Source organism: Carettochelys insculpta, chromosome 29 (assembly GCF_033958435.1).
Source record: "Carettochelys insculpta isolate YL-2023 chromosome 29, ASM3395843v1, whole genome shotgun sequence".
NCBI lineage: Eukaryota > Metazoa > Chordata > Testudines > Carettochelyidae > Carettochelys > Carettochelys insculpta.
The window spans coordinates 11847269-11861642 of record NC_134165.1 but is presented as its reverse complement, the minus strand read 5'-3'; the positions used below and the strand labels follow the sequence as shown (position 1 = coordinate 11861642).

The 14374-nt window shown below is 53.8% G+C and overlaps 2 protein-coding genes across 2 annotated transcripts in view; both read left to right on the top strand.

Annotated features, from left to right (window-relative positions):
- The window catches only part of ESPL1 (extra spindle pole bodies like 1, separase), a 30940-nt gene extending 26913 nt beyond the window's left edge, over positions 1-4027 (top strand). Inside the window, exons 24-30 of the mRNA XM_074979590.1 lie at positions 21-176; positions 1212-1382; positions 1465-1569; positions 2006-2121; positions 2314-2397; positions 2864-3028; positions 3465-4027. Of these exons, the coding sequence (XP_074835691.1) occupies positions 21-176; positions 1212-1382; positions 1465-1569; positions 2006-2121; positions 2314-2397; positions 2864-3028; positions 3465-3666 (999 nt within the window). The 3' untranslated portion in view covers positions 3667-4027. The remainder of the gene's footprint in view (positions 1-20; positions 177-1211; positions 1383-1464; positions 1570-2005; positions 2122-2313; positions 2398-2863; positions 3029-3464) is intronic.
- A 4751-nt stretch (positions 4028-8778) lies between these two features.
- Positions 8779-12960, top strand: PFDN5 (prefoldin subunit 5). Its single transcript, XM_074979821.1, has 6 exons — positions 8779-8932; positions 9092-9194; positions 10004-10035; positions 11228-11302; positions 12375-12480; positions 12613-12960. Exons 1-6 carry the CDS (start codon positions 8861-8863, stop codon positions 12690-12692), a joined length of 468 nt encoding a protein of 155 aa, XP_074835922.1. The 5' UTR covers positions 8779-8860; the 3' UTR covers positions 12693-12960.
- The last annotated feature ends 1414 nt before the right edge of the window (positions 12961-14374 follow it).

Sequence of the window (14374 nt, the reverse complement as noted above, 5' to 3'; positions counted from 1 at the left end):
CACCCTGTTCCCTTCTGCAGGTTCTGACTGAGACCCTAGAGAAGGAGGTGCTGAGCTGCTGGAAGGGAGCTTTGCTGCCAGCCAGCCAGGACCCAGGTGTGGGCAAGGAGGTCTCCAGTCTGCAGGAACTTCTCAGGGAGTGTGGCTGGGAAGGTTCAGATCCATCTCTGTTGAAGGTGAGAGGGGTGGTCCTGGGAGCTGAAAAGCCCCTGGCATGACAAGGCTTTTGGCTGAGTGTGGGCAGGATACCTTTGGAGGGTTCAGCTTTAGGCTGCTGAGCAGATGCTGTGACTGGTGAGAAGGGAGCCAGGTCCTACCTAATGGGACTTCCGAACCCTGTGTGAGCACTTGTGTATGCGCTGGGTGGAGTCTTCAGTGGAAGCCTGTCATGCCTGTAAAGGGTTAACCTTTAGAGGGGACGGGGTGGGAGGCAACCAGGTAAACCAGTGTGAGGAAGAGTCTTGAGCTGAGAAAAACTGCAGTCTGGGGGTTCTGTTTGTGTGGCTGGTACTGAGAAGACCAACAAAAAAAGATTGATTCTACATGGCTTGAAAAAATAAGTATCCTGGCCAGCTCATAATCAGCACATGGATGTGTAAGTGGAAAAGAAATGCTTCGTTAGCCACAATCAGGTGTGGCTTTTTTTTTTTTTTTTAAATTTGGTGACACTTTTTGGATGTATGTTTCCCCTGTACTCTAACTTCTAAGCAGAGTCCCAGGGAAGTGCTGCAATCCAAATGTTTTGAGTTTGATACCCAGTGTCCAAGTAAGCTTAGTTACTTCCTTGGTATTTTTCCATCTTCTAATTTTGTGAATAAATGTTTCTTTTTAAGGCAATGATTTGATTTGTGAGTGAGAGTGTGCCTGCCTAAAGCAAGGTCTGCAATCAGATTACAGCTCTTGGCTTCCAAGCTAGCCCCTAAGGAAAAGGGTGGAGCTGGGAGTTTACCCCGCAGGAAGACATCCAAATGTGTCTTCCAGGGTTTAAGGCAGGCTCTTTTCACTTGGTGGTGGTGTTGGTGCTACTTATCATGGTCAAGGAATCTGCCCTTGGAGGTGTTTTATGCAAAGCCTATAAAGGAAAGGCATTTAAGGATTTTTGCAGAGAGTTGGGGCCTGCACTCAGAGTGGGGAGTCAGCCCTGGCAAAGCCATCCCCCTGGGGATGCGGTCACTGTCACTTGGGCTTCAGTCCTCCCCTCTTTCCCTCAGCTTGTGCTGAACAGCTCCCACCTCCTCACCCCACAAGACGTGCAGGACCTGGCGTCCGGGCTGTGCCCATCACAGTGGCACGCCGCGCAGGCCCTCCTCCAGGAGGCAGTGGACAAGCAGAGATCGCACAGTGGGCAGGCGCGTGGTCACCTGGTGCTTGTGCTGGACAAGGTTAGTGGCTTCCTGCCTGGAGTATGCCCCTGCCAGCCTAGTCCCTGGCTCTGGCTCACTGGAGAACTTCTCTTCTCTCCAGCACCTGCAGAAGCTGCCCTGGGAGACCATCCCCTGCTTGAGAAACCTGCCAGTGACCCGCTTACCCTCCCTGCGCTTCCTGCTCAGCTACTCCCTTGCTCAAAGGGTAAGTGGGGAAAGGGGGCCTCTTCTGGAGTGGCTGTGCAGGAGCTGGGATAGTAGGTAGCTCCCAAGCTCTGAGATCAGTGAAGCCTCCCTCCTACCTCCAATGGAGAAGAGGAAACCCACTGCACCACCTGCTTGGGTTACTGAGCTCGAAAGATCCTGGCAAGAAGTCCAGTGGCCCCCTCCTTGTTAGTACCCTGGCCTGGCACGTAGATGCCAGGGTGCAGGCTCCATGTGCTGGGTGGGACAGTTCTGCAGGTCAGCCAGAGGCTTCCCTATCTGTAGCTAAGACTTCGTATATGTGACTGGACTGAGCACTGCCCAGCACCCTTGGGTCCCAGTGGGACTCCGGCTGCCTGCATGGGCCTGTCTGTGGCAATGGCTCTGCAGGATGCTGCACCCAAAGATGGGATGGACACATCTTGTGTCATTTTCAGCATCAGCCAGGATGCATCCTTTCCCGTGGGGTTGATCCCAGCAGTACCTTCTATGTCCTCAACCCAAACGACAACCTGCCTGGGACGGAGCAGCGGTTCCGAGCCTGGTTTGAGAGGTGAGCGCATCTCCCCGACCCGTGTGCCCACCGGGGGATAGGGTCTGCAGGGCGTGGCTGCCTTGGGAGACGTGCCCCATAGAGACCTCTGCGTCTGCTGCCTCCTGTGCCCAGCTGTAAGGGGTATGGCTGAGCTGTGCCATTGGGATCTGCGGGTGTCCCCACTCAGTTCTCACCCACTTTGTCTCGCAGCGAACCCGGCTGGACGGGGGTGACAGGAGCAGTCCCAAGCCAGGAGCAGATGCAGTCGGCTCTCACGCAGCACGATCTCTACATGTAAGTGGTGCTAGTGTGCCAGCAGCCCTAGTGTCTCTCAGGGTGGGTGGAACTAGCAAGCAGGACTGACCATGTCTCTGGAGAAGAGGTACTTGGTTCATCCAAGGTTACACCCCAGGTCAGGCAGAGGGCCATCACCCCTTCTCACTGTACGGAAACAAGGAGGGAGGACACCTGCCTTACCAGACCCCTCCCTACAGGATGCTAGTCAGTTTCAGAAACTGTCAGGTGCATGGCAGGTGGCACAGGGTAACAATACTGGTGGAAGTCTCCAGCTACCCTGCTCAGGGATGGGGTACAACTATATTCAAATGGGGGGTTCCTGGGGGAAACAATGACAAAGTACTGGATCAGTCCATGGAAATGCCAGTAAGTCAGTTTTACTGGAGGTCAGGGAGCTGAGTGGAGGAGCAGTAAACTGTCACCAAATCTTGTGCCGCAAGCTAACCTGTGAATTGTGCCTTAGCTATGCCGGACATGGAGCTGGTGCTCGCTTCCTGGATGGCCAGTCGATCCTCAAGCAGGACTGCCGTGCTGTGGCCCTGCTCTTCGGCTGCAGCAGTGCTGCCCTGGCTCTCCGTGGCAACCTGGAGGGAACCGGTATTGTCCTCAAGTACATCATGGCGGGATGGTGAGTCTGCTGGGGTGAGGTCTGGGTACGGGCTACTACCAACCTACTGGCCCCACTGCTCTTGGAGTGTATAAACCAGGGAGATGCCGGGGTGTAGGCTTCCTTCGTCTCCCATTTTTAGAGTCTCAATTCATGCCCAGGAACATGAAGTCCGGTCACCCCTGGCTTAGCCTATAGAGCTTCAAATGTTAGTGGCCATTAATCAGCATCTCGGATCCCAGTCAGTGTTCCACTCGATACCAGGAAGCCTGGGCACTAGTACATGCCTGATGCCAGTCCAAGCTATATATGTTGACTATTGGGGGTGGGGGGGCTGAACCTGCTCTCCTTGTACTCAGGCCAAGCTTGCTCCAGACATGGCCGTGCTGTGTTTAAGGTACTGGCTACAGCCTTGTGTCTGCTGGAGTGGAGACGAGTGTGTCTATTCCCTTTGCAGTCCCCTGGTTTTGGGAAACCTCTGGGATGTGACTGACCGAGACATCGACCGCTATACGGAGGTGCTTCTTCAGAGCTGGCTGAAGGCAGGGCCAGGAACTGCTCTCCTTCAGCATGTCACCCAGGCCCGCCAGGCCCCCAAACTCAAATACCTCATTGGCTCAGCCCCTATAGCCTACGGGTTACCAGTGTCTCTGCAGTGATGTCCCAGGGATTATGGGACTTAAGTCATGAAGGATATCTGGCACCTCATTCCTCCGGGCTTTTGTATGAAACATGACATGAAATCTACCATGTAGCCAGGATTTCCTCTGGACCAAAGCTTCAATGTAGGTGCCTTTCAGTTGCTGATTTCAGCCTTGTCCATCTGATCTCAGCAGACAGCCTCTTGGTGTGGTGTCTCAAAGGACTTGTGGGTGGATGGAGGGAGATATATATAGCATCACTGTAGTACATTTTAAACAGCTGCAGTGACCTACAGAATGGCTGGTCTGTGAGAGGTATGCATGTATATTGTCAAATCTCTGACTATAAGTTATTTTAATTAAAGTACCTGAATTTTAATATTGTAAATGGTTGCTGTACAAGCACTACATTCAACTAAAATAAAGCTGGTGGAACCACACACCTGGATCATGTGGATTTCCTGGGTCCCCTGGGCAATCCACTCCTCCCCCTCACCCGTTACCTTCTCTGAAGCCTTCCTTTTTTAGCAGTCCCTCTGTGACTTGTCCGTCCGCCTGGGCTGGAACGTGTAACTTGAACCACAAGTCTCTTCTGGATAAACTGTCTTAGGGACCATGTTAGTTTGTGTCTCCGCACAACAAAGCGAGCCAGTCCTGTAGCACCTTAAAGACCAATCATCTTATTAGGTTAATGAGCTTTCATGGGAAGGACCCACTTAATCAGCTCTGCTCCAGAATCTGAAGATTTGGGCACCTAATCTTTCCCCATTAAAGGCCGTCTTCCCACCATCCCACATGCTTCAGGGGTCTGCACTGGACAAAACTCCTTACAGTTGGCTTTTTGTTCCTTCAGTCACTGCCATTCTGCTCTGTGATGGGGGGTGTGGGGGCATCTTTGCTGGCATCAATCACTCCTAAAAGGGCATGGGGGCAGTTTTGCTCGTAAGGGGAGAGCTGTTTGCTACTGAAAACAGATGAAAAGACAGATGTCCAAAGCCACTTTTGCACATGAGAGCTGGATGCGGGAGGGGGTTGTTACAGTAAATAGCTGTCTAAAGACCTAACACGGCGCCAGTTTTTGTACTGGTATAACTGCTTTAGCATCAGGAGGTTTTTAGTGGTACAGCCAGTATAACACTGGCCAAACCCTCTGGTGTAGAACTCCAGAAATCTAGGTCTGGAAGGGACTTGGAAGTGGTCCTAAAGCCCAGTTCAGTCCCTCAGCTGAGGCAGGGTGACCCATATCTCAGTGGTGTTTGAAGGCTTTTAGGATTAGGCCACGCAAGGGTGAGGATTTCCTGACTAGACATGCACAAACCTCTGAATGTGGGAAACAAAGCTCAGGAAAGCACCAAGTGTGGTGAGGCCTGGCTAGAAACATTCCCCTGCATTTTGCTGCTCATCTGTTCCTGGGAGAGCACGAGGCTGTAGCATTTTACAGCAACAAGGCTGCAGTTGGTTTGCAAAGTCCCATGCTATTTTTCAGTTTCCAGGAGAAGGCTCTGGCAGCATGATGTGCCAGACCATCTGTGTGCCTCAGGAAGGAGGGGTTTTTCAGGACCTCTAATGGGCAGATCTGTTAACAGTGCCTTGGATTTTGCCCTTTGTTTGATGGTTTGGATTGTGAACACAAAGTTCAATACAAATACAACACAAAGCAATGAAGGATGGCCACCAGGAGAGCTGCGGCAGGATCTAGAACCTGGTCTTCCAGATTGCAGAGTGAGGTCTCTGGGGGAAATTCTCATCCCTAGAAAGCTTGCTAGGTTTTTGGGAGGCTACAATCTCTCTTTCTAGGGGGGAAAACAGTCAAGTGACTTGACCTAGGGTTCCATATCGGAAATGCTGGGCCTGGAACCCAAATCTCTGGTCTTAACATTCTGTGCCCTAGTGCCCTGCCTTGCTTGGGAACAGCCCCGCCCTGGTGGGCCAGCCTCTATTCCACCTTGGTTCCACAGACTGCTGGGGACATCAGCTGGAGAATTCTTCATGGAGCAGTGAGCACGGGCGTGTACCTGGCGCAGTTCACCCCCACCCCAGACACTTGCACCTTTTTGTGGCATGAGGGAGGACCTGACGCACATTTACATCAAATGCACCAGGCTGCAGCCCCTCTTCCAGCTCCTCCAGAACCACCTCCTGAGGTTCAGGCTGCATTTCTCCCCACATCTTCTCATCCTCTCGCACCCAATCTGTGGCCCCACAAAGTCGCGAGACCACCTCGTCAGCCTCCTCCTGGCCGTGGCCAAAATGGCCATTTATAAGACTAGAGAGAGGAGGCTGGCAGAGGGGACAACTGGTGACTATGGGGCCTACTTCCATTCCTCCCTCCGGGTCACGAGTCTGGGCAGAGTTCCTCTGGGCGGCATCCACTGACTCCCTCGATACCTTTTGAGGAGCGGTGGGTGCTGTCTGGGGTTCTCTGCTTGGTGTCCACCTCCAGTTCCCTCATTTTGAACCTCTGACCCTCACTCCCGTCCCTGTTTTTCCTGTCGTTGTCCCCTGAACTTACTTGGGGCTGTTTTTCTTTTAGCAGGTCCCCCCTCGCCATGAGGAGCTTTTAGTCATGCATGGGCTGTGCCCACCCACTCCCTCGGCCTCCAACAGGTTGAGAACAGCCCCAGCCTACAATGGGCCTTGGCTGTGTTTTGTTCTGTGGTGATCAACTGCTGCCTAATAACTTCCAGCACCAGTTGCCTCCCTTTCCCTTTGTATGTAGGGTGACCTCTGCAGGTAAGACGGAAGAGCCACACCTCAAGCCATCCCTTCTCTGTGTGGTGGGTGTTGCTTTAAGTGTTATCACAAAGTGATTCCTGGCTGGCTGGAGATCCCCTCCACTATAAAGGCCCTGTTGCTGCGTCTCTGAAAAGTATCACTCAAGTATACCCATGGAGCAGATTGGATTTATGCAGTCCCACAGCAGGCTTTTCACACCCAGAGTTGAAGCTACCCCTTCCATGTGGTGTTCATCCACCATGCTGCCCGTTTGTTAGGGTTTGTTTCATTGTGGGGCCAGAGCACCTGGCTTCCTTATCTGTGTTCTAGAACCCAGGTGAGGATCAAGCACCTCATTATGCTAAGGGCTGTACAAATGGGGAAGGGGAAAAACAGACCCTGTCCTTAAAGGTCTATCCTGAATATTTTATCAGCTGGTGAAGTGCTAGCTTCTCCTGTAAAATAGGTCTGAGGTCTCTGTGCTCAGTCGTTTTTGTTTCCTGAGGAAACAGAGCTGACCACTATGACTTGCTGCTAAATAAATAGTCAAGCATGACAATAGGGGCTCTGCAGTGAAAATTCCTCTTCTCCAGCACTTGTAATTGCCAGGGCTTGAGCCCCTCTTAGAAAATCACATAAAAAGCAGTCATTAGTTCCCATGAGTTTGGCCTTAATTCCAATTTTGCCAGGCTGCTATGCACTGCTAAACTGCTCTGTGATGCTCTAGAGATGACCGAAGTGGTTTGCAGAAAAATTGGAACCAGAAAGAATATGCAAGGTGGGGATTAAATGGTATGGAATTAACCTGTACGCAAATTAACTTCATATCCACGTAGCTACTACTTGCATGTTTTTTGCTTCCACGTGGAAATATCCTGAATTTATGCTGCTACTAGCAATCCTGTTATATTTTAGTTACATGTATTGGTCCTTTGCTGAAGCCTGTCAGGTCATCTGGTGATTCCAAGGTATGAAGACACAACTGTGCTCCTCTCATCTGATCTACAGGACAAGCCAAACCCAGCCCAACGATCATCCATAGAGAGGATCTTTTATGGAAAAATAACCTATCATGTGGTTGAGGTATCACAGGTCCAATGTGCTGCAGGAACAGCTTTGGGAACTATAAGCTGTTGACTACAATGGCATGTTGGGAGAACTTCCAGGTTCCTACCACTATGTACCCTTTGATCTGAGGCACACAAAGGAGTCCCAGACCAGTCTGCTGAAACTGAGTAACAAAATAGGACTTCAATTCAACCTCATACTGGACCACTGAACAAGTGTGCTACATTTACAATTAAATGTGCACCCTGTGGCTATGTCTGCACAACAGCCTAAATTCAAAATAAGCTTTGCACCTTGTACTATACAAATTAGGTTGCTTATTTTGAGTCAAACGCTGAAATGTATTTCAAAAGTGGCACTGTCTAAACACCTGTTGAAAGACTGAGGGAGGGATAGTTTGGTGGTTTGAGCACTGACCTGCTCAAGCCAGGGTTGTGAATTTAATCCTTGAGAGGGGCCTTCTAGAGATTTGGGCAAATAGATTTAATAAAAAAACCCCAAAAAACGGAGGGATGGTGATTGGTCCTGCTGTGAGGGTGGAGGACTGAACTCAATGATGTCTCAAGGTCCCTTCCGCCTCCATGGAATCTCCTAGCACAGCAATGCTGAAATGCTACACCTATTTCAAAAAAAAAAAAAAAATTTCAAAATGATGGGCATGTTGCACAGACCTAGGGCAGCTAGTTAGGGATACTGCAGTGTTCTGAAATAGCACCTGCCCTGTAGACACAGTCTGTTTGCCGGTGAGGTGGGCTTAACGCACAGCTGAAATCCCTGCAGCTATTAGTCACGGCTATGGGTAAAACTGGGCCATGAGCTTTTATTCCCTTCAGTATCTTCTCTCCCTAAACACCCTCCCCCCACCCCCCGGTGCCCCTTGAGAACCTCCAGCCTAGGAGTTCAGTGCTTTTAAGCCCCAGTCCCTGGCTGGCCCCCTCCCCTGGATACTCGGGGTTAGGGGGGAGCTGGGGCATAAGGACTAGACCTCCGGGCCCCCGCCGGGGTGGGCTGAGTCTTTGTACACCTGCAGCCCACCCAGCTCCACGTGGACCTGGAAGCTGCGCCAGGCCCCACTCCAGAGCACAGCCCCCTCCCCCCCATTGTGGCTTAATCCCCCACAGAGCGATCGCGGCAGGAGGTAAACAGGCTTAGCCCCACCCACAAGGGGGGCCGGAAGTAAACTGATGCTTATTCCCGCCCCCGGAGAGGCGACCGGAAGTAGGCAGAGGGTCAGCTTCCCCCCCCCGCCCCAGCAATGGCGGCCGGAAGTGGGCTGCGGCTCACGCCTCGGGAGCGAGGGCGGGTCCGTGCACACCATAGAGTCTGGGTTCCAGAGGGGGGCCTCGGGCACCATAGAGCGGCCCGCTGTCCGGCCTAGAGCGCCTTCCCGACGCGCTCGCTGCCTGACGCTCCCCTCCCCCAACCCAAGATGGCGCAGCAGGTGAACATCACGGAGCTGACGCTGCCGCAGCTCGAGGTGCTGAAGAACCAGTTGGACCAGGTCAGGGCCCGTCCCCGTCCCCCCCGCCCCCCCGGAACATCTCCTGCTCCGCCCCCCCCATGCAGCCCGCCCCCCTCCCCCACCATCGGGGAACCCCATCCCCACCCCTCAGCGACACCCCGCCCCGCCGGGCGCTGAGCGCGCTGTGCTCTCCCGCAGGAAGTGGAGTTCCTGTCCTCCTCCATCGCCCAGCTCAAGGTGGTGCAGACCAAGTACGTGGAGGCCAAGGACTGTCTGAGTGTCCTCAGCAAAGGCAACGAAGGTGGGTGGCGCCCCCCTCCCGCGTAGCTCTGCTCTGCTCAGCCCGCGGGACCCCTCCCTCCCCGTAGCCCTGCGCCTCCCCCTCCCCCCTCCCCACTAGCTGCTCTGGGACCCCTCTGCCCAACCCCTTTCCCTATAGCCCCCAGGACTCCTCTGCTAACCCCCTTCCCCATATCCCCTGGAATCTCTCCGCCTAGTCCCTGTGCCCCTCTCTTCCAACCCTTATAGCCCCCATGCCTCTCTGCACCTACTCCCTTCCCCTCGGCCCCCAGCCCTCTTCTCCAGAGTCCCTGGGACTCCTCAGCCCCAGCCATCCACTCTAGTCCCATTTGAAGACTGTCTCAGAGGTGGATTTGCACACTGTCATTTTGCTGCAGAGCCCCATGTCCTCCAGCTTTGTGCGTGTGCCACTAGGAAGGACATCCCTTTTCCCCAAGGACTACGTCCCAGGTGTAGGGAGTTTGAATTAGAGCAAATAACAGAGCTAGGACTCCTAGGTCTGCCACTGACAGACTGCATGGCCTTGGGCAGGCCACAGCCCTGGTTGGTGCCTATTTTCTTACAGCGTGTATGTGCGTAATTACATAAAGAGCTCTGAGACTGGGATGAAAGATGCTCTGTAGGGGCCAAGTGTTTGTATTAACTTGCCCCAAATTTTGCAAAGCCTTTGAACGCTGATGAGCTCTCCACAGCCACAGCTGGCCCAGGCAGCTTTGGCACCTCCACTCCTCTGCTGCAGTTCCCTGTACGATTCAGGGTTGGCAAGGAATGTCTGAGTAATAATAGGTGTGTGTTTGTTTGTGTCTCCAGGGAAGGATCTGCTAGTCCCTCTCACCAGCTCTGTATCCTTTACCCGCCATCGGAGACGCTGCAGACGTCACTCTCTGGCTCTGGACTACCCTGATGTTTTGATTCTTGCCCCAATGGGAAATTTGACCCTCTGAGCCTCAGCACACAGTTTGTTCTGCCTTTAATGCCGCCTAGCGTTGAACCTTTCCATTCAGGGGACTGGAGGCTGGGAACAGTCACATGGACCCTTTTCCCTTTATGTCACTCTTTTCAACCCTGCCTGGATTGATGGTGACCATAGCTTCTCCCATTGGACAGCTGAGCCGGTGACCTCTCTGTGAAATGATCTGTGCTGGTCCATGTGGCCTGGCACTCACATCCCAACCCCGCCCCCATTTTCCTGCAACTGGCCTGTTAGCCCCCTTGTTGCCAGAGAGGACAAGACCCAAGGAGGCTGGTAGCACTAAGTCCATGCTAGGGCTGAGGTTTGTTGGCTCAGATGCAGTTGGGGCATTTGCCTTTCTGCTGCTGGGGGTGTGCCTGTTCTGGAATGAGCAGGGGCTGCCAGCACCACACACAATCTCTGCTGCGCTAATGGATTTTTTTCTAGTGCTATTAAGATACTGCAGTGCCCTGGGTGCCTCCTTGCAGCCTCCTCCCATTAATCCTGGCTGGGGCTTCTTCTCTGGCTGAGCTCCACCTAGGGGCCTTGGGACTGATCTCATCTTTTGGTTGCTTTTAAAGTCAGTTCCAATTGTTCCCGTGTGGCCAGCCCAGTTCGTACCTAGCAACGTGGTCCGGTGATTAGGGCTCTGGCCTGAGACTTGGGTTCTGTTCCCAGTGGTCACACTGACCTGCTGTGTGACCTTGGGGGAGTCACTTTCCATCCCACCTTCTCTGTCTTGTTCTGCACTATGCGCTCTCCAGGACAGAGACTGTCTGTCTCTGCATGTTTGTGCTGAATTTGGTGCAGTGAGGCCCTGAGTTTGGTTGAGGCTTTGACCTGCCACTGCACTGTAAAACCCTGCTAAAATGGTACTTCGTTAAACTGAAAAGCTGGATGAATTGCACTCTCAGATCCACGCCTGGTGAGTTCAAGGGAGCTTGGTGATTTTGACCAGCTCAGGATCTGGCCCTTTGCACTGATGTGAAGCTAAGATCCTTTGGCCAGGATCTGTCCCTGTCACCTTGTTGCTCCCTTACGGTCTCCCAGCTGGTCCTGTTTTCCCTTGACCTCCCTGGCAGATGTATGTCCCTGGGAAGCTCTCTGACGTTGGCCATGTGCTGGTAGACGTGGGGACCGGCTACTATGTAGAAAAGGTAGGAGGCCCTTGTGGGCCGAGCCAGCCAACCCTGAGAGAGGCATTAGGCTGTGTGTTCTAGGGAGGGGCAGGATGTGCTTTTACCTGCACATAAAATAGTCAGACTCTGTCCCTCCTCAGCTTCGTTGTACAACTTGAGCACAGTGTTCCTGCTGTCCGCTTGCAAGTTCCTGCCCTGGGACAGGAGTGGGGTAAGGTAAGTGGCTAGTGAGATTAATGCACTGCGATTCTCTGCTAGAGGGGCTTGGATTGAATTCCCTAAGCCAGACCTCCTTGGTCAGTGGTGCAGTTGAATTTTGCACACTTAGGCGGAGGCCGAGCAGATTGGTTTTCTGCTGAGAAACTTTTGAGAACAAGCAGGTATTGCAGACAGGGCTGTCTTTATTTTTGGTGGTGTGATCTGCTGTTAGGTTCTGCACCAGAGGTGGCTGCATTTCAGTAGCAGATGAAATAGATTTATGGATGTGCTGTGAACCTTCATTACTTAGTGCAGAGGTGGGGAACCTACAAGCTGTCTCTGGCCGTGACTTATCTTGATCCGGCCAGCAGTGAGGCTTGGTACTTCCCCTCGCAGTGGGGCAAGCCAGCACTCATGCATCAGACCAGAGACAAGTCTCCACATCTTGGCGCGCGCACACATGCTCACCCTGTGGGGCTGGAGCCTTGAGCTGCAGCGTGAGCCAATGCTAGGAGAAGCCCTGAGGCCCAGCGCCCACCTGCAGGGCTGGAGTGCAAGGGGGACCCATGCCTCAAGTTGTGTAAGTGAGGGGTGTTTTTTTTGCGTCTGACTGGTGTGTGGTTCTTGATGGATTTTTATTTTTGTGGGTCAGTGGCCCCCAGCCAGAAAAAGTTTCCCCACCCACTTAGAGGCTCTCTAATGAAAGGTACTGTTGAAAGGTTATAAGTGCATGTTATGGCCTGAGCAGCCAAATCTTGGAGCGATTCAAGTGTTTACCCTCTGTCCTGTGCACGACTTCATTGTCGCTGCACTTCAGGCAGGCGCTAGAGCCCCTCCCAAGACGCCCACTTCTCCTTGGGGTGGACACCTCAGGTTACCTTGCCTCTTGCAGACGGCAGACAATGCCCGAGACTTCTTCAAGAGGAAGATCGACTTTCTGACCAAACAGATGGAGAAAATTCAGCCGGCGCTGCAGGAAAAACATGCCATGAAACAAGGTAGGGATGTGTTGGCCTTTCTCTGGCAGGCCTGGCTCTGGGTTGGTGCCCCCGGTTGGCCCCCCACCGATTGTCAGCTAGAATGCCCCCCAGCCAAGTGCCTTCACCATGTGTGCGTTCTCTTCCTTGCAGCTGTGATGGAAATGATGAGCCAGAAGATTCAGCAGCTAACAGCCCTGGGGGCTTCACAGGCTGCTGCAACCAAGGCATAGCCTTGGGCATCAGTTCCCCACCTCCGAGCGCCCCTCACGCCGCAGTGCTGCACTGCGACTGAGGCATTTTGTTCTGTCGCAAGCAGAGTCTTAGAACGGCCAAGGAATCAGCTGTTGTGGGCCTCCCGGCTGCCCAGAGGTATCTGCTGTTTGTGCCGGTGCCTGTTATGTGCGTGCAGCGTCCTACGTGCGAACCTGGTGGGAGCTTTTCCCCTCCTGTACGTGGCTGTTGAGCTCAGCGTGAGGGACATTAAAAACCTGAATGATACTCGGCCACCTCTGGTGAGAAATACACAAGAGGAGGGGCTAAGGCAGCTTCCAGCTCTGGGGGTGGCCCCCTTTGACCTGACTGGGAGCTGTAGCCGGTAAGGGGGTGGAGTGGCTCTGCCCATCTAAAGCGGGGGGGTGGGGGTGGGGATCCTGGTGGTCCAGAATGGGCCCAATGCTTGCCTGGATCCAGCCCTTGGAGCTCCACTCCCTAGCGTCTGGCCTGTGGTGGAGGGGGAGGTGGAGCCTGAACCTGAGCCTCATGGGCTGCAGTCAGCTGAGCCAGGGCTGCCTCCAGGCCATGGGCTCTGCCTGGCAGTGGAAAGAAGCGGATTGGCCAGTCAGAGCAGGTGGGGGCAGGGGGAATGCCTGGGAGCAGTAGGGGGACAGAGGTGCACCAGATGAGCACTCCCCTCAACTCACTCAGCTGCACCCTTGCCTGTTCCTGCAGCCTCTCCTGCCCAGCCCCACCCCCTGAATCGGGTTCCTGGCATTCCACTCCCACTCCAAACCCTTCAGGTTTGGTCCCACCCCGGAGCCTCCGGAAGCCCACAAAATCCACTAGCTCTGCCCCCCACCCCTGCAGCCAGTGCGCAAGGGGAGTGGGGTGTGTTGTTACCAATGTGCGTTGAGACAGGAGGGGTGTGGGGTTTTTTTTCCTTTTCACTTGGGTGGCCTCTGATTCGTTTTTTTGGAGGTCAGTGGCCCTGACCCAAAAAAGGTTCCCTGCCCCTGATCTAAAGGTTCTGGGCTGTGCTCTTACCCCTATGGAGTGGCTGCAGGAGGGACAGGGGATATGGTTTTGCCTCTACAGGCTAATTATCAGGCCTTGTGCCAGAGTACTACAGGGAGACAAGGTGGTTCCTGTGTGAGATGTGCTAGAGCTGCAGCCTCCTTGCATGGAGCTGCCCTAATGGTACCTGGTGAGGGCCCCAGGGAGGTAAATCAGGGGCCCTACCAGCATCCCAACTGTTGTTGAGAGCTGCAGGTCTCTCTCATCAGACATGTTCTTCCTGGGGCTCATGCCGCCTCTTCTCCCCCCTCCTGCTTTCTCTCCAGCCCCTCACTGCAACCAGCAGGACCAAGGCTGTGAAGAGCAACAGCCCTTGCCCATTTTGTCTCCCATCCCGAGGGGCAGTGGGGCCCGACGCTCAGGGGATGGGTGTTTGACGGGCTGGCTGATGTCATGGGTGCAGGGGCAAAGCTGAACAGGCTTTACGGGGTATGCAGGCCTTGAGCTGAGGGTTGCCACGGCGATTAAACCCCCCTTAGGAGCAGGCATCTTCCCTTCAGGGCACTGGTTCTTTGCCCCCACTGGCTACGAGACTGGGCAAGGAGCTTGGTTCAGTCCTCGTGCCCCAGCTGCCGTCCTTACCGCAAAGATGTGTAAACCTGTAGGGGGTGGGGGTTCCAGC